A 21,823-nucleotide genomic window follows, 5' to 3' on the forward strand; every position below is an offset into this window, starting at 1 on the left:
CCTACATATACGCACGCCAGGCACATAATTGGTGCCTGGGGGGTATCAGAGAAGGATAGGATCCCTTAGGACTGGAGTTGCAGACAGTTGTGAGCCTTCTTGTGGGCCCTGGGAATGAAACCCTGCCCTGCAAGAGCAGTCAGTGCCCCTAACCACTGAGCAAGCTCTTCTTTCCTTGAGTCCTACGTCATTTTCTTAATGAGGCTAAGAACCGCAAAAGGGGACCGCGATTTCCCCAGTATCATCTGGCAGCTCAAATGAGACTCACCCAAATTTCCATTCAGAAAACCAGTCAAAAACAGCCTTGCTTTAAAACAGTCTTAATAATTGTGTTTATCTTGTAGAACTCACATCACAGTGGTCACCCGACCACCAAAAGGCAATCACAAACCGAGATGGATACAGTCGGGTTAAGCTGAATCCCACCACTGCCATGCCACAAGGACACTCATGTCACCTATAGAGAAGTCCATGTGATAAGGAGCTTAGATGCTGTATATCCACAGCTGGTATTAGAAACCTCAAACAGTCCTATGAATGGGCATGGATCTGGATCTCCCCCGGTGATCGATCGATCATGTGATTTGGGTCCTGATGAGAGCACGAATACTTCCTCCTGAGGCTGATCCAGAAGCCTTTTCTCAGGACTTCCTGGATTTCTAATTCCCAGAAATGGTTGGAAATGGTGCTTACCATGTTAAGGATTTTAAGTGCTAGAGTCCTAGAGCAAGAGCCCTTTGCGATATTGCACTGCGCCTGTGGGAGGCGTGTCTTCGCCCACAGTAACCCCTGAGTTTAAAGTTTCATCAGGCACAAGAGCACTTTAAAAGGATGTAATATAAGGCAGTCTGTAGAGACCAGCGCTTGATGGCTTTGGCACGGAATTACCATGGAACACGCAGACTGCTGTAGTCACGTGGTAGCCGCATTTCTCTTGTCAGTCTTTCCGAACTTGTAAAGTGTTGCATACACCAAGCGCTTTGGATAGCCAAACTCAAATCTAAAGAGCCCAAAGCCTTGGTGCAACAATTTTACAGGGACAATAGTTTATCATAGTAAATGGAGAACAGAAAGGGAATTCTAACCCCTAACCCTTTTTTTTTTTTGGGGGGGAGGGGGGTTCTTAGTTCTTTGAAATTAAACATATAAAAAAGCAGGAAGCTCTCACCAGCCACCCCTTACGAATGGAGCATCTGCCTTTTATTCCTTCTTACTTCGTTTAGAAACCATAATGCCTATTTCTATATCACTGGCAATCAACACCAGCACTTGCACCCTTAAGAAAATCTTAATAATCAGATTAATTTCTTTATATTCTGTATGTTCTCATTATTTTTGCTTGGAGGTTCTATGATACCGTTCCAAAGAGTAAAGAAAGCATTTCAATTTGTTTACTTTGTGAAAAGGATGTATCACTGAGATCCCCTCCTTAAACAGGGATATTAAAATGTGTATGTTTTAGAGACAACCCATTTCTTTTACATATTAAACTTTACAGTCAAATGTGGTTTTCTTTTTCAGTAATGGCACAGGTTCTAATAATATATTTATCTGTAATGAAAAGTGTGACTTAGTCTTTGGGCATATGGCTTAAGGCAGCAAATACTCAAAATTAGCTTCTGAACATTTTGCCATAAATACATTAAACCCAGCATTACTATTTCCCTGATTCTGCTTCAACTTTCACATTTTACAGGAAATGAGAATCCAGGTAATCTGTACCTCCATGCAACTCTGAAAGGACTCCAGTGCTGACAGTTCTGATTTATTTAGACTCAGCCTGCATCTTTGTAACATTTTCCATTTTCTAATACAACTTCAAAATCACCTTACATTATTTGAACATCAGATACTGTTCCACTGTGATGAATCCCTCCCCACAGCCCAACATGAATTCAGTTAACAGGAACATAGGACAGACCATGATGACCAGCTGAAGACTAGCCCTATCTCGCAGCAAAACAGTCAGTCAGCTCTGTAATATTCAACAGAGGGAGCCTTTGTATACAACTGTAAGTTTACCCATAACTCACGGAAAGCATTCGAGACTGCCTCAGACTCAGTTTTCCCCATCACTGCTTATCCAGTTCTCTTACCAACATCTTGATAAGGATGTTGTAATTTCCTAGTTAACAAATTTCCATGTTCATTTCTCTGTCATAATGTGTATAATTATACATGAACATGAAATGTTAGCAAGGATGATGTTCACTGTCTGTTAATTCTCCAACAACATAAGTATGCGTTTAAAGAAGGTAGGTAGAGCCAATTATATCAATTAAAGGCTGTCATAGAGCCACACAGCTTTGTTCTCACAGAAATTCTGCTTTTCCTCTTGCTTAAGCTGTCCCATTTTATGAGATGTGAAAACAACCTAAACAGTCTATTCTGTTGCCTTAGGTGCTTCAAGTAGCAGGAAGGACCACTTAGTGGACACACTTTGTCCTATTCCCCTAAGGACAGACAGGCATTCTGGACATTAAATATAAAGCAAACACAAGGAAGCACTAAAATCATAAAGAGACTGCAGTTAGGAGCCTTACAACCCCAGGGACGAGTTCCCAGATCTTCTTGCTTCCGTCATCCTGGGCTAGTAGATGTGGGGGAAGCTGTTGATATGGGAATTAGCAAACATCTCAAACAAGGGGGGGACCTACTCTCTTGTGCCAGAGGACTAAGAAAGACGCATTGAAACGGAAAACTGTTTCAATTACAGGTGTGGCTGTGCACACCTGTAATCTCAGCAGTGGATTCTGGGGCAAGAAGAGCCTCAGGAGTGTGAAGCCAACAGAGCAAGACATTGTCTCAAAATGAATCCAAAACATAAATTAAAAAAAAAGAACAGGTGTGGTTGCTCATGCCATTAATTCCAGCACTCAGAAAGCAGGGAGGGAGGTGAATCTCTAAGTTTGAGGCCAGCAAGTTCCAGGACAGCCTGAATTAATAGAGATATCCTGGCTCAAAAAGAAAACAACAGAGAGAAGGAAGGAAGAAAGAAAGAAAGGGACGGAGGGAGGGAGGGAGGGAGGGAGGGACGGAGGAAGGAAGGAAGGAAGGAAGGAAGGAAGGAAGGAAGGAAGGAAGGAAGGAAGGAAGGAAGCTTTTAGATGATGACCACACTCCTCTGCAGATACACAGAAAGACACTGCTTCTCCCATTGTGCTGTTTTCTTTAGGCTTTGAAGTCACAAGTGTCATGGTCCTTTGGGTTAGGTACACTTATTGGCAGCCTCCACTTTTTCCTGTTGGCCTGACCACATAAGGAATTTCTAACAAAGAGCCTGTCCGCTTATGTGTATTTACTCAAGGTGAACTAATAATTCCTTCCCCAGATGTTTTTCATTTGAGGATACATTTTTTTTTCTTTATGTGAAGGAAATCAAGTGACTAGTAATGTTTCAAGACCAAGAAATGCTGAAACACTAACCTTCCACGGCTACATGGTACTTCCAAGACCCTTGCAACAAGAAATGAACGAGAGCAGCACTTTTCACATGGCCTGTATTCAATAAGATGACAAAGTCCATGACACACAGCAGGTGGTCCCTCTCAACCCCTGGCAGCTTTCAGAGACAAGATTAAATCAAATTTCAAACAAGCACTTTAATCTTTTCCTGACTATACGTGCATGCTAAGATCTGTGCATTCTCTGTATGACTATACGTGCATGCTAAGATCTGTGCATTCTCTGTATGACTAATGTGAATTCTAAGACCACACGGTAACTGTAACTGTGAGGAATGATACTGCACATCACTCAACCTTCTGTGCCCGCTGGGCTCTTGTCATAGGACCTCGCCTATGGGAATCAACCTTTAAGTACTCTCGGTTTGAACTTATTTAAACTGTTACAGTGTGCAAGCACTAGCCTAAAGGTGGAAGAATTAAGACTAGAGAAAAAAAATGTACTGATCTAAACTCATCCTGTCATTCCTGCATTTTTCACAGGGCGTCAGCTCAGCTGAGGAGTCTGTCCCACACTGCTGTCACTGTTCTCCCTACCAGTTACCGTTCATGTGTAGCTGTGTGGTGTCCACCAGAGCAGACCACTCAGACACAAATTTCAGCCAGTAAAAAGAGTCTTCATTAGCCAGCTGGTGAGCAGCTTGTTCGGCAGCCTTGAGCCTTTCTCAGCTTTTAAGCACAAAAATCATATTATGAGTTGGCATATTACAGTTATCAAGAACTGTTGACCAGAATCAGAATTAGAGAAGCCCAAAAGCAAGGTTAGTACACTTGGAGACTTCCTCACCACCATGAACTTTGATGGACTGGGTCTTTGTTTTCATTTTGGCAGGTCGTGCTGTCTGTGTGCTGAGGTTTACAACCTAAATGGCACTTCCACGGATTCAGTTGTGCTAAGAGCTACGGGCCTGTTACAGTATGTGAATCTTCCCACAAAATAGAAAATCACCGCAGGCAGAACCACCCCAATCAAATCCCAGAGTGAATGAGATGAGAAAAAAATAAGCAAATAATTGTAATGTGGTCAGTGTTAAAAATTACTTGCAAGGGTTGAATAGGAAAATCCAGCAAGGTTTCCCAGGACAGGACACCTAAACTGGACTATAAGAGACAATGGAAGGGTCCAGGAAAAATGGTCAGGGAGGGGGATGGTATATTAGCCAAAGCCCAAGGTTTTGGTTTGGAGAGCAATTCAGTTTGGAGAGAGGACAGAGAACAGCTTCTAGAGCTGAGGCTAGCCTGTGTTCCCCACACACTACAGCATAGACTCAGGGGGCAGGGAGTACCCCACACACACTGACTACAGCATAGACTCAGGATGCAGGGAGTACCCCACACACTGACTACAGCATAGACTCAGGGGGCAGGGAGTACCCACACACATCAACTACAGCATAGACTCGGGGTGCAGGGTCACCCCCACCTACAGCATAGAGTTCAGGGTTCAGCATACACACACGCTGGCTACAGCGTAGGCTCAGGGTGCAGGGTGTGTACCCCACCCACTACAGGATAGAGCCCAGAGTGACCACACTGGAGGCCAAGACACTGCTTGAGGGCTGGAGACTGCGGAAGCGTGAGCAACTCCATTTGAAAAGCTGCAGAAGCACCATCCAAGGGATGAGATCTGAGTGGCTGGTGTCAGTCACATGAAGTGGAAAGAAAGAGAAGAGGACCCCAAGAGCCTCAGGGAAATTCAGGGTTACAGGGCTGGGCTAGGCAGCTACAAGCATCATCTAGCTGACAATTCTAGCCACAGCCAGCTCTGATTCCAGCACAAGTTTAATACAGAGTGTGTCCTTTCCCACAATGAGTACTTAGCAAAGCCTTTGAAAAGTGTTTCAGAATATCTCAGAATTATGCAGTGAGAGGCCAGCCCTTGGCATTTAACAGTGCCGCTCTTAGAGATGCTCTCTCCTTGTCCTTTTCACAGCACTTCAGGACCTCTGGGTGAAACTCACTTTGAACAGTGTGGAAATATCAAAATAAAGCACCAAAGAAAAAGACAAGTCCCGCAGCTAGACACCACCTCCCACCCCTCAAAAGTGCCACAGCTAGGTGCCACCTCCCACTCCTCCCAGCCATTCTAGGCCTGCAACACCTCCCTGAAGAGAGAGGGAGGCCGAAATCTAGAACGTGCACTATTCAGAGATAACTTACCCTTTATTTATCCTCCTTAGAGGGAATGGTCAACCTCAGTTTCAAGGACATAAGAATGCCCTAGTTGGGGTCAATGTAGTTGGTAAGTTAATTACTTTTCTCACTGTTGTGACGGTGCTCGTCAGAAAGCATCTGAAGAGAGGATTTATGGGGACTTACAGTTTGAGGAGACACATTCCATCATGGCAGGAAAGGCATAGTGCAGGGTCTTCAAAGCAAGAAGAGCACATGGCAGCTGTAGGCTCGTGTCTCAGCAGAGCATGGAGTAGAGCCAGTCAGAAGCAAAGTGGCCTAATCCTCAAAACACAGCCCCAGTGACCCACTTCCTCCCCCTTGCCAGAGGAGAGCTGTTCTCAGACCTAAGTCAACTAGCACCCTTCACTCATTGTGCCTGCTTGTCTGCTCTGAGACACCTCACTGCAAACTGATCCCTCTCTCTTTCTCCCATGCATTTTTAATTTCCCTGTCACCACTGAGCCACTGTTAATATGCATAAATCCACTATCACCATCCAGTGGAGTACCAAGGATGGGAGTGTGGGCATTCAGCCCTGGCCCAGGCAATCATGGGATGGATGGTCTATCCATAATTTAAACATGCTAATAAAGCAGCTTGAAGTCAGTCCGAATTTGATTGTTACCACGTGCTCATGATTCTAAGCAGCACCCACAATGAAATGTTCACCACCCCTAATTGATCTTATTTCCATTCACTCTCAATAATTCTTGAACTTGAATTTTAATAACTCAAATAAGACTCAAGGATATCTTAACTTCTTGGCATTTATTAAATGTTGTGTTTACATGGATATGATACAGAGAAACCCCAGCCACCCAGCTAGACCCTGATACCAAGAACTCAAGTATTCATGTTCCCTCATGGAGTCTGGAATGGTCTGCAATGGCTCACCATTCCCATTGCTGTTCTCCTCTTCTCTCTGACACTACACATCCTTAGAGCTAAGCCACAGATTTCTAACAGACAGCCGTTGTAAACATGATACGGTGGAGCTTAGGGTGCACCAACTCTGCCATTCTCTGGGACCTGTACAGTGCCAACTGTGGTTTTTAAACTTAAAAGAGTAAAATAGGTTGTAAGTCACAGGACATATTTTTCTTTGTTAAGTTTTTTTGGTCACTTTATACATTACTGTATTATACTGACAATATCTTTGCACGTGTGTGTGATGTATGTGTGTATGTCCACATGGAGGATGGAGGTTGGTGTCATGTATGTTCGGAGGCTCTGGGGATCCCTTGGCTCTGCCTCTTGTGAGCTGATATTGCAGGTGGGCTACCATCTGGCTTTGTGGGACGGGGTTGCAGGTGGGCTATGGCCCAGCTCTGTGCATGAGTTCTGGAGAACCAAATTCTAGTTGTCACATACAGGACAAGAATGCCAACCACTGAACCATCTTTCCAATCCAAGTTATGTTTTTTTAATTAGCTTTTGTTTTATTTTAATAGGAAGTTTTTTTCTATGTAGCTTTGAAACGTTTCTAAACACATAATTTGTTGTGAGTGACATTATGCTATGCTAAGAGCCTGCAAGCGGTATGTCACACCTTATGAGACCTTACAGGTGAGCTGCTGACCTCAACCACTGGACTCCAGGTATAGATATAGATATATAGATGTAGGTGATATATATGTACCTAAGACCTGAGAACCATCAGCCTACTCTCTGCAGCTGGAAGTTGGAGAGTTAAAAGTGCCGCGGGGCTACACGTGGTCCACATCTGTAGACTTTGCAGCCAATCCTGCGTTCTCCGGTAAAGGTGGCGTCACAGATATCACCAGCACTCTGATGCCATCTGTCCTAGCTTGATCTCTGTCACTGTGACAAACACCATGACCAAAAGCAACTTGGAAAGGAAAGGCTTTACTTCATCTTATAGTTCTGGTACTGAAAGAAGTCAGGGCAGGAGCTGAAGGCAGGAACCTGGAAGCAGGAGCTGAAGCAGAGTGTGTGGAGGAGTGCTGCTCACTGGCTTGCTCCTCAAGGCTTGTTCAGACAGCTTTCTTAGGCCACCCAAGACCACCTTGCCCAGGGATGGCTCTACCTCAATAGGCTGGGACCTTCCACATAATTAATCACAAATTTAAAAATGCCCCAGAGACTTGCCTACTGGCCAATCCGAGAGATACATTTTCTCAAATGAGGTTCTGTCTTCCAAGTTAACAAAGGCAAATCAAGCTGTAACTGAACTGAAAATGTCACCTGTGCTGTCCAGTTTTCATACTGGAAGGTTCAATGATGCAAGGTCCTAGCGAAGAAAAGCCATCGGTGGTGTTGCTCAGCAGCGGCCCTTGCATGCTGTAACACTGACCTGAGTTGTGCTCACTGGTGCAAAAGTGGCATGAATGATATGATGACAGGCAACTGCTTTTGGATGTGAAGACTTATCCACAGCAGGAAATTCGTGTCCAGTACTGTAAACCTGGTCAAAATCCCATGACTCAGGAGGTCATCAGCCCGAGGGAGAGGGTGTGAATGTTTTCTTACTAAATGAGAATGTTATCAAACTACCATTGGTGCTGCCCTCAACTTTAGCCAGAGAAACTTGTCTCTGCGGTGTCTAGAAGTTAAAGCAGGGACTCCTAACTGGTCAGTGTGGATAGAACACCTGACTCTTGAGTGTTCACCCCCACATGGGGCCTCCCTCCAACACTGAGCAGAAAAGGCAGTGGAAAGGGTGTGAGAGGGAGAAGGCAACAGTGTTCTGAAACACTGTGTTAAATGTGTGGACACTCGTGAACTCACTGCAGTTGTGGTGACCTGCGCAAGGTCAAACCAAAAGGATCAGCCAACATTCCCGCAGCCAACACTGATTCAGTGAGTTAAAAAGGGGTGAGGGGAGGGGGAGATGGTGCTGGGGGATAAAAAGAGTAAGAAGATGTTTAGCAGCAACTGGGAGAAGTGGGAAGCTGAGCATGGCTAGAATCAGGGTACACTGCTTACAGGGATAAAATTGTTAGAGAAAAAGGTTTGTTAGAGACACTAGGCCAGGCAGTGGTGGTGCACACCTTTAATCCCAGCACTCAGCAGGCAGAGGCAAGCAGATCTTTTTGAGTTTGAGGCCAGCCTGGTCTACAGAGAGAGTTCCAAAACGGCCAGAGCTGCCACGTAGAGAAACTCTGTCTCAAAACAAACAAAAACAAAAAAAAGAAGAGAAAGAAAAACTATAGATTGAGTGTTGTGCTTTTTATATTCTGCAAGAAACTGTATGTATGATGAAGGCTGAAACCCATCAACTTCTTCACCATGACTTTGAATTTAATAGCAAAACTTAAAGTTTCTGTATAAAATGACATGACACCCACCTAGCCAACCTCAATCAAGAAATAATGTTAAAACAAAATAGGGAGTGATTGAAGCGACGACTAACTTGATTTTGAAATTGTGGTCACTGTGACATCATGCACGGAGTCAATCAAGGTGCTGAAGAAATGTGAGCTGGCACACTCAGGCGCCTAGACCGCAAGCAGACTGGCGTGTGCTGGGAGATTGCACAAAATGTCTACTCAGCTCTAAAAACAAACGAGGCAAAGAACACTTTAGCACAAGTTATGGCAGTAAGATAAAACGCAATAATAATGAATAAGCCAGGGCTGGGGAGATGGGCCAGTAGATAAATGCGCTTGCTGTGATAGGCCAATGACCTAAGTTTAGAGCCTCAGAACCCAGGTTAAAAAAAAAAAAAAAGGCAGAGGCAGCAAGACAAACACAGCTAAGCCTGGTGCAACCATTTGAAATTAAGGCAGAGGCTCTAGACAAGTGGTTCTCAACCTGTGGGCCCCAGCCTGATCAGAAGTCAAAACTTTTTCATTGGTGTCACATATCAGATAGTTACATTAAAATTCACAACAGTAGTGAAATTGCACTTATGAAGAACAAAAATATTAGCAACAAAAATAATTTTATGGTTGGTGTCACCACAACCCGAGGAACTGTATACTAAAGGGCTGTAGCATTAGGAAGGTTGAGAGCCACTGGCCTAGATGCCTGACAGACAGACAGCTAACAGGGTGTGTGCAGTGACAGACAACAGGAGACTGCCTGAGACAGGCAGAAAGCTGAGGACCAACATGTGAAAACTGTCCTCCAACCTGTACATCACATGATACACACGTCCACACTCATGAGAGCACACACTCCCACACCAAAACATTAGTTAAGAATAAGTAAGTCCATTAGCTTCTGCACTGTGGGGTTTTAGGACGCTTCTTATGGCCAGAGCTCTCCCTGCTGTGATGTTCGGTTCCTCCCTTTAGACGAAACTTTAGGTGGAGACGTCTTTGTCTCACAGACTCTGCTGTGCAAGCCCCAGGATCAAGATGCCCTTGCAGTTTTCCTCCGTGCTTGTCAGGATGCTCTTTGGTGACCATGTGTGCCCACTGAGAAAGCATCCTGGCATCTTAACTTCTGATACGGTGGGAAGAACCAAACTGTAGCCACAAGGTTGTAGAGTCACAAGAGGAGCGTCTTAACAGCCAGAAAACGCAGCCACCACGGCACAGGTGTGGCTTCCTCATTTGCTTCCCTTCCATCTCCCCACCTACCCAGTCAGGATGCACCTACCACAAAGGAAGTGGGTGGACAGTAGCTTCTCCCCCACCCCATTGCTGGCCGGCTACCTCCTCAAACAAACCTTCTCTCCCAAATCACCTTCTCCATAAAAAGCAGCTCCATCACTCTCCAGTTTTTCAGGCCAGAAATGTCGGAATCAGCTTTGTTTCCCTTCCTCCCTTCCTATCCCCCATCCAACTTATTGACAAATGCTGTTCTTTCTGTAGCTCAAATATGTTCTGAGTCTAAGCATCTTCCATCTCCCAGCACCACTCCTGATCACATGACCTCAGGCTTGGAGCTCTGAGCCAAATGTTTGTGTCCTTCTGAAGTTCACACACTAAAATCTATCCTTTGAGCGGATGAGATTAAAAGGCAGAGTTCACAGGTGGTGAGACTGCTGGGTGTCCATCTTTAGGAATGGGATTAGTGTCCCTTTAAAGACACTTGAGAGGGTCTTTTTCCCCTTCCACCATGTAACTGCATAGTAAGGAAGCACTGCGGGTATAGAGAGGACCCGTACAGACCAACGATGCTGAGACCTTGACCTCAGACCTCTCAGCCTCCTGAACAAGGAGAAATAAGCTTCTGTGCTCTATCAATTACACACAGTCCAATGTATTTTGTGATTGCCACAGGAACAAATTAAATGTGGGTTAAGCCAGGTGTGGTGGCACACACCTGTAAGGAGAAGAGAGGGAGAGGGGGAGGGAGAGGGAGAGGGACAGGAGGGGGAGGGGAGGGGGAGGGGAGGGAGGGAAGGAGAGGAAGAGGGAGAGAGGGAGAGGAGAGGGAGGGGAGAGAGAGAGGAGAAGGAGGGGAGAGGAAGGGGAGAGGGAGAGGGAGGGGAGGGGAGGGGAGGGGAGGGGAGGGAGAGAGAGAAAAAAAAGAAATCTGGGTTTTTCTGTGAGTAAGATCTCTGCATCACCACGGCAGTATTTTCACAGATTCATCTTAACATAGTTTGTCACCTCTGTATATCATACAACACCTGAAGTTCTGACAGCTCCCCAGATAGTCTTAGCACATGTCCATCGGAACCCACTGGCGACCCCTCCAAACTGCAATCTGCTCCTGGGGCGTCCCAGCCACCCTGGAAACTGCACTGCTTGCTAGAGACTGGTACCCGGCTCCAACGTCTGTGTTCCTGCAGCGCCCTCTGCTGGATTATCTCTACCCTGCAGGCCGTGGATAGCTCCTTTTCTTTCAAGCCTCTGCCATTCTGTCACCATAGCCTGCTTTATTTTCCTGCACAGCAATAATTACACATTGCTGTCTGTTGCTTGTCTGCTTCCTCCGGTGTTATATGCCCTTCATATATGAGCAGAAGTTCACTGTTTTGTCCCTGCTTATTCCCAATAGCTAAGAAAATGCAGACACAAGATGGTAAGCCGGACAAGCCTTTCAATGACCAGCAAGATGTCTAATTGCAATGACATGGCATTTTGAGACAGCTCAGAGTGGCACAGCAGCCACTCTTGGCACCACAGTGTGGAAGACACCTTTAGGAATGGCTCGGCTATATTTACAGGCTTGTTCATGATGAACAGAATTTTAGAAAGAAAATGTCCAGATGTGCTTAATAAAGAAATGATTAAGTCCGCTCGGGAAGGTTCCTGGGTGTGGGAGACAGCTTCCTGAGGACTAAGAGAACAAAGGCTCGGCCCTGCGTCAAGGTAGCATGGAGTGTTCGGCAAGCAAGCATTCGGCTGACCCTGAGACACAGGAAAGGGGATTGATGGATTACTGTACAAGTATTTCTTCAGAGAAGGATTTAGCATATAACTGATATAAAACATTTGTTTGAAAAATGAAGAAAAAGAACAGTATTTTCCTGTCCCTTTAATAGTTAGAAATGCTTAGAGATAAGCGTAGTATTTAAATCTTTTGGATGTGTAAAATTGTATTCAACAGCACTTTCAGACACGGCATTAGGAATACTTTAAAGAGATTGTCTACTGCATTAATTTTAATTATGCTCCACCGGACTCACAATGCTTTGAAATGCTTATAGAGTGCCCTCAAGATCTTTTATTAATCAAAATGTAAGCACCCAGCTCCGCCACTGCTTCCGACGCTGGGTGGCAGAGGCCTGCCCGATAGCGCCATCTGCTGTTCGAAATGTGTACTGCAACTCAATTTTTTTGGACTTCCTAGCATTTGCGGCTAGAACAAAGACTTTTTTTTTTTTTTTAGGGATGTGTCAATACACAATTGTGTTACTTTAAAAGCGGCATTTCCTCTTGAGGTATGGAAGACAACGCTGGCGCCAATAGAAGGGTAAGTGTCAGACCGCAAAGTGGAATGGTGCCTTTCATTCCCTTCACTTCAGCTTTAAGCCTGCAGAACATGGACAACAATGATTTTAAAGACACACTATAAACTATCAGATTTTATTTTGGAACTCAGCTATTTGCTTCATAACCAGCACCTATCCTTTTTAAATTAGTTATGATTTGTGGATGATGAATTTGAGGCACAGAGTTTACCAAGTTGTGTAAGATCCTGGATTCCACCCCAATATTCCAAAAATTAATTACAGACCAATTTGTATTTTCAGTATCCCTGAAAGCAGGAAATTACTAATTTACTTGTAACCAAAAAAAAGTCCTTGTTTCATCTGATCCAGGGAAATATGCAGGCAATCAGGTTGAACTCATGACATGCTTGCCAAGAATGACACACACCGGTAAATGCCTCACCAAATACACACGACCCCACCCTAGAACCGTGGAAAGGAGTAGCTACTTCCAGGACAGGGGGAGGGTGTAGAAAAGATGACATAGAAATAACTGTCTCTCTGCACCAACGGGGCAGGACAGACCAGGAAGCTGGAAAGAGCTGGCTGGGGGGGGGGGGGTGAGGAATTGGTTGGCAGAGAGCAAAAACGGGCGGTTTATGGCCTTTGCCTGCTCCCGAACCGTTCAAGCAAAGTCTTATGATTGCAAGGAGGGCCTAAAAGCATGCTCTGCAGCCCGGCCCCTGTGCAGGGCTGGTGGGGCTCTGTTTTGTTTTGCTCTTTCACATTTATTTACTTGTTCACTTCTAGTTTATTTGGCCGGTGAGTGTGGCACAGTGCATGTGTGGAGGGCGGAGGGCAGCTTGAGGGGCAATGTGGGTCCTGTGGACATGCTGCCGCACACCTCTAATTCCAGCTCTCGGGAGACAGAGACAGACAGACCTCTGTGGGTTCAAGGCTAGCCTGGTTTACAGCGTGAACTCCAGGGCAGACAGAGCTACATGCAGAGGACTGGGTTTCCGTCCTGTTGACTTTAAATCGGCAGAGTTGTCTTCAGGTCTGTCATGGCCAACCCAGGCCCCACTCCTCCTTTCACACCTTCTCTGAAGTGTTCTCTGTAACAATTATATAACAGTGGCTTTTCTAAACCTTAAAAGCCTTGCTTTTAAATACACAGTGTTTATATATTACAACAGTGTATGATTCCACTCGGTAGATAAAGTTTGTCCTATTGTCTAGAAAAATGGGAGGCCTGGAGACGTGGCTCAGCGGGTAAGGGAACGTGCCCTCAAACTTGACAACCTGAGTTTAAACCCCTGGACACACACAGAGACAGAGAGACACAAAGACATAAAAATACATAAATAAAAACGCAATTTTTTTAATTCTTAGAAAAGGAAAATGGTGAAAGGAGTTTGGAGTCCTAGCCAGTTTGTTCACTGAAGCCATCAACACTTTTCCTTCTGTCTGAAATTGGTGTCTACTGCTGTGACAAAGACAAAAAAAAATCAGCTTTGGGAAAAAAGGGTTTGTTTGCCTTACTCTTCCCAATCCTGGTCCATCGTCCAAGAAAGGCCAGTTAGGAATTCGAGGCAGGAACCTGGAGGCAGGAGCTGATGCGCAGGTCATGGAGGAGTGCTGCTTGCTGACTTGCTCTCCATGGTTTTCATAGCTTGACTTTTTTTAAAAGATTTGTTTATTTATTATGTGTACAATATTCTGCCTGCATGTACACCTGCACACCAGAAGAGGGCACCAGATTTCATTATAGATGGTTGTGAGCCACCATGTGGTGGCAGGCAATTGAACTCAGGACCTTTGGAAGAGCAGCCAGTGCTCTTAACCTCTGAACTGTCTGTCCAGCCCCATAGCTGGACTTTTTATACCACCCAAGATCACCTGCCCAGGAGGGGCACACCCATAGCGGTCCAGGCCCTCCCTTCTCAGCCATTAATCAAGAAAATGTCCCCAGACAAGCCTACAACCCAATCATATAGAAGCATTTCTCAGCTGAGGTTTCCTCTTCTAGCTTGTGTCAGTTTGACAAAAACACTGAGCAGCACACCTTATCTTAGAATTGTTTATCAGGTCTGTAAGTTTAAAAACAAACAAACAAACCTGATATTAATGAACATGATCCTCTTCCACAGAAACGCAAATTAATTGTCTTAGGATAGGAAGAACTAGTGACCATTATCAGCGGAGGCTCAGAGCATCTGGCATGGTGGTTATCCACCTTCCTCATGCTGTGACTCTTTAAAATGGTTCCCCATGTTGTGGTGACCCCCAACCATAAAATTGTTTTGTTGCTACTTCATAACTGTAATTTTGCTACAGTTGTGAATCATAGTGTAACTATTTGATATGCAGGATATTTGATATGTTACCCCTTGCAAAAGAGGTCACAATCCACAGGGATCGTGCAGGGATAAAGAAAGAGCAACCTGAGACCCACCCCATGGGACAGAGCCAGCCCCTGCTACACTTAGAGACAGGAGCCAAGCACAGCTGTCCTCTGAGAGGCTCCACCCAGCAGAGATTCAAACGGTTGAGAACTGCCAATCCAGCATCTGTTTGTGGCTTTGTTTCAGAAGTTCTGGCTTCCTATATGTGTCTCTGCTCTTTTTTCTTTAATATTTTTTTTATTTTTAAATAATTGTATACATTCACTAGTATCCCAGCTGTAGCCCTCTCCCTCTTTCCCTCCCAATCCTCCCCTCCCTCCCTCATCTCCTCCCTGCCTCCTTCTGAGTCCACTGAGAGGGGCTGTCCTCCTCTCCTTCCATCTGGCCCTAGTTTAACAGGTATCTTCAGGATGGTTACAATGTCCTTAACTGTGGCCTAGCAAAGCTGCTCCTCCCTCAAGGGGGAGGGGAAGCTCAATGAGCCAGACATTGAGTTCATGTCAGAAACAATTCCTATCCCCCTTACTAGGGAATCCACTTGGATACTGAGCTACCATGGGCTATGTCTGAGCAGGGTTGTAGGTTATATCCATGCATGGTCCTTGGTTGGATAAACCATCTCAGAGAAGAACCCTGTGCTCAGATATATTTGGACCTTGTGGGGCTCCCTGTCCCCTCTAGGTTATACTAATTCTTCCTTCCTATGATTCCTTACACTCTGCCAAAGGCTTAGTTATGGGGTCTCTGTTCTTTGATGTTTTTTGAAGCCATTTATTCCACACCTTACCAGTTTCCTCAGCAGTTAATGAGTTAAATAGAATAAAATCATATTCATATGCTCACTTCATATCCTATGTGTCGTGATTATAATATTGAGAGTATAATGTAACTACAGCATTTCTCTCCTCTTTTTTCTCTTTCCAAGCCCTCCCATATAATCCTTCTTTCTGTCTTTCAAACTCATGGCTTCTTTTTTTTTTTTTATTAATTGTTATTGCATGTATATGGGTATATATGTGTGTGTGCTACTAAATATAGTCTCCTTCATCAGCATAATGTTCCTGGATGTATGGTTTTCCGGCTGCTCAATTGGTACTGATTAACCAATGGTACATATACTCTTCCCTGGAGAAGGACATCCTCCTGTTGTCAGCTTTCTTCAGTTGCCTGTAATTCTTTGTGTAGGCATGTCTATCAGTGTCATCTCTGTTCTGCTCATGTCCGGGCAGTCATGTTGGTGGGACTTTATGGGTATAGCTTCAATGTTACTGGGGAACGTAATTTCACTGCAAACTCCCTGACTTTTTAGCTCTTTCAATCATTCTGCCAGCTCCCTCTGCAATGTTCCCTGAGCCTCAGGTGCAGAATATTTTTGGAGATGTAGCCTCTGAGACTCCACAACTCTGCATTTGGGTTGGTTGTGGTTTTGATAGTGCTCTTCCTCTGTTACAGAGATAAGTTTCTGTGATAAAGGATCTACACTACATTTATCTATATGTAAAGGCTCTGGCGGTTTGAATGAGAATGGCTCCCATAAGCTCATATATTTGAATGCTTAGGGAGTTGTGAATTACACTATTTGAAAGGATTAGAGGTGTGGTCTTGTTGGAGTGGGTGTAGCCTTGTTGAGGAAGTGTGTCACTGGGGTGTGCTTTAAGGTCTCAGAAGTATAAGCCAAGCTCAGAGGCTCTCTCTCTCTTCCTGCTGCCTTCATTCCGATGTAGAACTCTCAGCTACCACTTCAGCGCCTGTCTGCCTGCATGCCGCCATACTTCCCACCATGATGATAATGGACTAAACCTCTGAAACTGTAAGTCAGCCCCAATGAAACGCTTTCCTTTAGAAGAGTTGTCTTGGTCCTGGTGTCTCTTCACAGCAACAGAACAGTGACTAAGACAAAGACAAATGCTTAGGCTGTGGTTAGATTGTTCAGTGAATTATACGGATTCAGTAAAGGAATAGTCATAGGCTGTCCTCCAGCATCCATGACTTCACGTGCACTGAGTATTAGCCAGGTTTCTAGTACCAGGCATAGTTTCCCTTTTGTTGAGCAAATCTTAAGTCCAATTAGAGAGCTGTTGGTTACCAAAAAGGTATGAATATCACTGCTGTACTCTCAGGGTCACTGTGCCCTGCTGGTCATGGAGGTGGTCCTTAGGCATCATAGCCAAGTAGAACTGTTGGCAGCCTCTCCTTTAGAAGCTTGTGAGGTGCCTTCTAGTGCTAGCCTTAGGGAGGAGGCAGTCAGAGCAATTCCATATCCTTATGTGTCATGATTATATGTTAAACAAACAAACAAAAACATTCTTGGTATCAGAGGGATGACCCAGCAGTTAGGATTCCATACTGCTCTTTCAAAGTATCTGAGTTCAGTTCCCAAGCACCACACCCAGCAGCTCAGAAGTGTCTGAAACTTCAGCTCCAGGGGATCCACCCCTTCTGCACCGCACTGTACTCATGTGCACATATGCAAACATAAATGGTTTTTTTTTTTCTTTTTGTTTTCTTGAGACAGGGTTTCTCTGTGTAGCCTTGGCTGTCCTAGACTCGTTTTGTAGACAAAGCTGATCCTGAACTCACAGAGATCCACCTGCTCTGCCTCCCAGAGTTCTGGGATCACAAGCATGTGCCACCGCACCCAGCTTAATTATTTTCTTGATCATCTATTACATTATGATCAGTTAGAGTCTGGTTGTATTTATTTTCCAGGTTATGCTGACATGCCATCTCAAGAGACTCAGCGGTGAAGTCCTGTGCATACACCTGACAAAGTCAACCATCTAAGGTTATTAAAATTGATTTCACACCTTAGAAAAAAAGGCCCCAGGCCTTGCACAAGAAGATGTCAATCCAGAGCACAGGCAGAACCATTTGAAATACATCTTTAATTTTATAAAAATCAATACATAATCTACAATATACTTTGTTACATGATTATCAAAGTTCAGTCTGTTCTGTATTTGTAACAACAGGTCAGGAAGCCATATTTTGAGTAAAACATTGTAACAACGGTCATTGTTGAGGAAAACTATCTAACTAAATTTGTAAGAAATAGGCTAAGTCGTAAACATAGCTCCTGAATGAAAGGCACTACAGTTCTCTGTATACAGACTTAGGGCAAGCTGGAGAGCCTGGCTTCAGTATCTTTGTCATTGATACACTTTCACGCTTCCCACAGGAACGGGAAGTGTCCTTACCATCAGACCTGCATAGGTTAATGTAGCCCGTGCTGACAAGATGACCTGACCAGAGCAGTGAAGGCAGAAGGACAAGCTATCAACTGCTGGTGTCCTTGAAGTTGGCCACAGACTCCAAAGTAAAGAGCACATGAAAAGAAGTTATCTAAATTGAAGTGTTAAAATGGGGTGTTTCTTCTTGAATTCCCTCCTGGCCTCCTTTAAAAGCAGGGGCTTTTGAAGATCACGGCTTGCTTCCTGGAAGAGGCTTTTACTTCTTACACTGTCCACCTTAAGGCCATGGTACGTTTTCATGCGGGGCTTAGAAGTCACATTTTACCTCCTGCCGTTTCCAAGGTCAGAACTGTGTTAGAAAGCGTCTCCTCCCTAACGTTAGCCTAACACTAAGTAATGGAATATTTAAGGGCCTGATAGATGTGCAAATTAACACATGTGCAGCTGCAGCCTGCTGATCATGCTATCAACATTGCTCCAGAAAGTCAATTTGGGCTTGTCAGTCCAACCTCAGTACTGAAGCTTGAGATGGCCCCTAGCAATGTGACCCACACATACTAGCCAACCTTTGAGGCAGGAGAAGTAACGCCTGGAACCCTTGCTAGATTTCTTTTACAGTATGAATATGCATTAAGTTCATCTGTAGCACTAGTTTAAACTCTATTTTGTCTGTGGTTTCGGCCTTTACTTCCCTTTCAACCTCCCAGCCCTACTCAGGAAAGAGAAGGTTACTGAGGAGAGAAGGTGCAAACCCCTTTCCTTCTCCTGGCTGTTTAGGGTCAATGGGTCTTTCGGGGAGCTATTCCAGTCTCCATCAACAGCAGACACAGCCAGCAGCCTCCTCTGCTACGCCCCAAAGCGTTTCTCTCCGTCTGTCTGTCTGTCTGTCTGTCTGCTCCAAATCACCGCATCATCCGTCTCTGGTCTCCTCAACCTGCACGTGGCATTACTGCATGCCACGCCTTCTCTCTCTGGGCTCTCAGAAAACTTCCATGACGTTCATTTGCATCCACTCAAGTTCCTTGTCTACAGGAGGCCATAAAACCCCGCAGAGAAGGGGTAACTAACCCAGCTAGCTTCTCTGGGATTTCCGGGCATCGGTTCTCAAGGTCTCCGTATTTGTTCCAAGCAGACCTGAGTGAAAGTGTGTCTGCTCCAGAAGATAAGGAAAGATGGTAGGATTTTTATAAAACACACACTCACACACATATGTGTTCTATTCGTCAAGCAAATGACCCTCAAGCAAATATTATGGGCGATGTATCAAACAAAGTTAAAATAGAGCAATAGAATCCATTTTTAGCATTGGTTTTTGCTTTCTGTGCCCTTACAGTAAAATAATAAGAGCAATAAAAATCTTACACAAACCATCGTGAATGTTTGTTTTAATCTATTTGAATAGACGAAAATGAATGTAACACAAGATAAATGCATGAAAATAAATTCTGTAGGCCAACAAGCAAATGTGTTTTCAAACAGCTGCGTGTAACTTTTTGACTCAAAACAAACCGAGAGTGGGGAAGACAGCTTCCAGTCACAGATAAGGCTCAGTATGAATCAAGTGCATATTAACACGACATGGAGGACTTGTTTTATAAACCAAGAAGAAAAATCCTCAAAACCTCAAGTTCATAAAGTGCAGGACGCTGGCTCACCACGGTAATGACTGGTGCGTGTGCAGCTGGCATTTCACCACGGTAATGACTGGTGTGCGTGCTGCTGGCATCCTACTAGACACTGTCGAGTCACTTCTGGCTCTGAAGAGGTGAGCTGTCTACCGTGGAGCGTAGCTAAAATTACACAGTATCTTTCACTCCGCACATCCTCTAAAGAACATACTCTCAATGAAGCAGACCTCAGTGAGACCAAGGGATGGCAACACCAGCTTAGAGCATCAGGCTGGCTTAGCCTTCTCAGAGGGAGTGGAGTGCACTGGCTACAGGAAACACTTCTGCAAAGCACTGTTACTTCTGTCAAACTGTATTCGTCAACTTCACATGTCCATCCTGAATCTACATAAATATTTTTCTCTATGTTCAATGATCCTGGTTTCATTTTTAAAGAAATCCTGCCCCTCCCCCCACCAAAAGGCACAGTATCTTAGTAACTCATTCCAAAATATGTACCAATAGAAACAATCTTCATACAAAGACATTTTGAAAATGATCCCACACAAGGGAAAGACAGGTAGCAAATGCAGCTGAAGATGACTTCCCAGTGTCGTCAGAGGACACTTAGATCATGCAAAACCACAGACACCTCCAAATCTCCACTTCAGTGCATGCCTTCAGCACCTCTCTTCACCTAACCACACATCAGGGCTGCACAGGAGACATCGCAGATTTGGGGTTCCATCTCTTTGGTTACCTTTCCTGGTAGTCCATGTGCTAACTGACCTAGTGAGGGATACTGCTGCTGTGATGAAACACCGTGACAAAAACAAGGTTGGGAGGAAAGGGTTTATTCAGCTTACACTTCCAGACCACAGTTCGCCATCAAAGGAGGTCAGGACAGGAACTTGAGCAGGGCAGGAACCTGGAGGCAGGAGCTGGCAGAGAACAGGGGGGAGTGCTGCTCACTGGCTTGCTCACCTTTTCAGAGGGTTAGTACATCACGGCAGGGGCACGGCAGGAGCTTGACGCACTCGTGGCGCTGGAGCATTAGCCGAGAGCTTCATCCTGATCCGCAGGCAGAGAGTGAGTAGACTGTGCCTGGCTTGGGCTTTTGAAACCCCAGATCCTACCCCCAGGGACACACTTCCTCCAACAACGGCACATCTCCTAATCCTTCTAATCCCTTCAAACTGTTCCACACAGAACGCAAGACGAGATGGGGTATCACAACCCAGATTACAAAACAAAGTCACTGAGTCGTCAAACCCAAATACTCTTCAGCCAAACTAGCCAGCAGGTCTCACATCAGATAACAAACCTCTGGGTTTCAACAAGATGGAACTACCACGAGCCATGGACACAGCCCGTGGACACAGAGCGAAAACATCAGAAGAGTAACATGCAGACAGCCTGCTTTGGGGCTTACAGTTCTCCACACTCAGAACTCAGTCCCACCATACAGCAGCAGAACTTCCTGCCCTGTCTATAGGATGACCGGGGGTGAGGGACACAGGGGGACACGTGGGGAGTCTCGTCATTTACTGAGTCACGCAGCCACTGGCTTTATCTGGGTCTTCTCCATCTGTTTGAATCCACTTCGTTTCTATTTCAACCTGTAGGGAGAAAAGAAAGCCCTGGCAGGGTTAGCAGACATGGCACAGTCAAGAGCTCTGTGTACTGTTTCTTCCTGATGGCCGCCTCGCCCTGTGGACACCCACAGCCCGCCCACTGTCTCACGCCAGCTCAATAGGGAGCCCCTCTTCTTTGTTCTGTGGGAACCAAGCCCCCGGATCCTGCCTTCTTGAATCAAAGCTGAAGCTCTCTAAAATCATAGCTCTCATCATGATTTTTATCTTAAATCTGCCGTACTCTAGGCCGCTGACGTGGGAATGGTCCTGCAGGATGGCGAGCCCAGAGGAACACTCATTGGTCCTTGAGTGGCTGCCTTTGCCCATCACTGGGACAGGCTGACCCAAGAGTAGACACGACACAGGCAAAGCCAATGTCTTCTAAAGTACAGCTCCTAACTACTTGGGGAGGGGTGGTTCTTGAGGCTGGAGGACAGCACATCGTACCAGCTGCCCCTCACTCAGTAGGGGGAAAAAAATCAGTGGATGCACAGAGACATTTCCCAGCAGATGTCCATGAGGACCGTTAAGTTTCCCTGGCTGAGCTCTGAGCT

The 21,823-nt window shown here is 45.2% G+C and overlaps 1 protein-coding gene across 6 annotated transcripts in view; it reads right to left on the reverse strand.

Moving 5' to 3' along the window:
- Positions 1–17,703: 17,703 nt before the first annotated feature.
- Positions 17,704–21,823, reverse strand: part of Ston1 (stonin 1) — a 45,696-nt gene continuing 41,576 nt past the window's right edge. For all 6 annotated transcript variants that reach the window (XM_021644499.2, XM_060393332.1, XM_021644500.2 and 3 more), the window contains one exon: positions 17,704–21,254. In XM_021644499.2, the coding sequence (XP_021500174.1) occupies positions 21,180–21,254 (75 nt within the window). In that variant the 3' untranslated portion in view covers positions 17,704–21,179. The remainder of the gene's footprint in view (positions 21,255–21,823) is intronic.

This window comes from Meriones unguiculatus, chromosome 1 (assembly GCF_030254825.1).
Source record: "Meriones unguiculatus strain TT.TT164.6M chromosome 1, Bangor_MerUng_6.1, whole genome shotgun sequence".
In the NCBI taxonomy this organism is placed as follows: Eukaryota; Metazoa; Chordata; class Mammalia; order Rodentia; family Muridae; genus Meriones; species Meriones unguiculatus.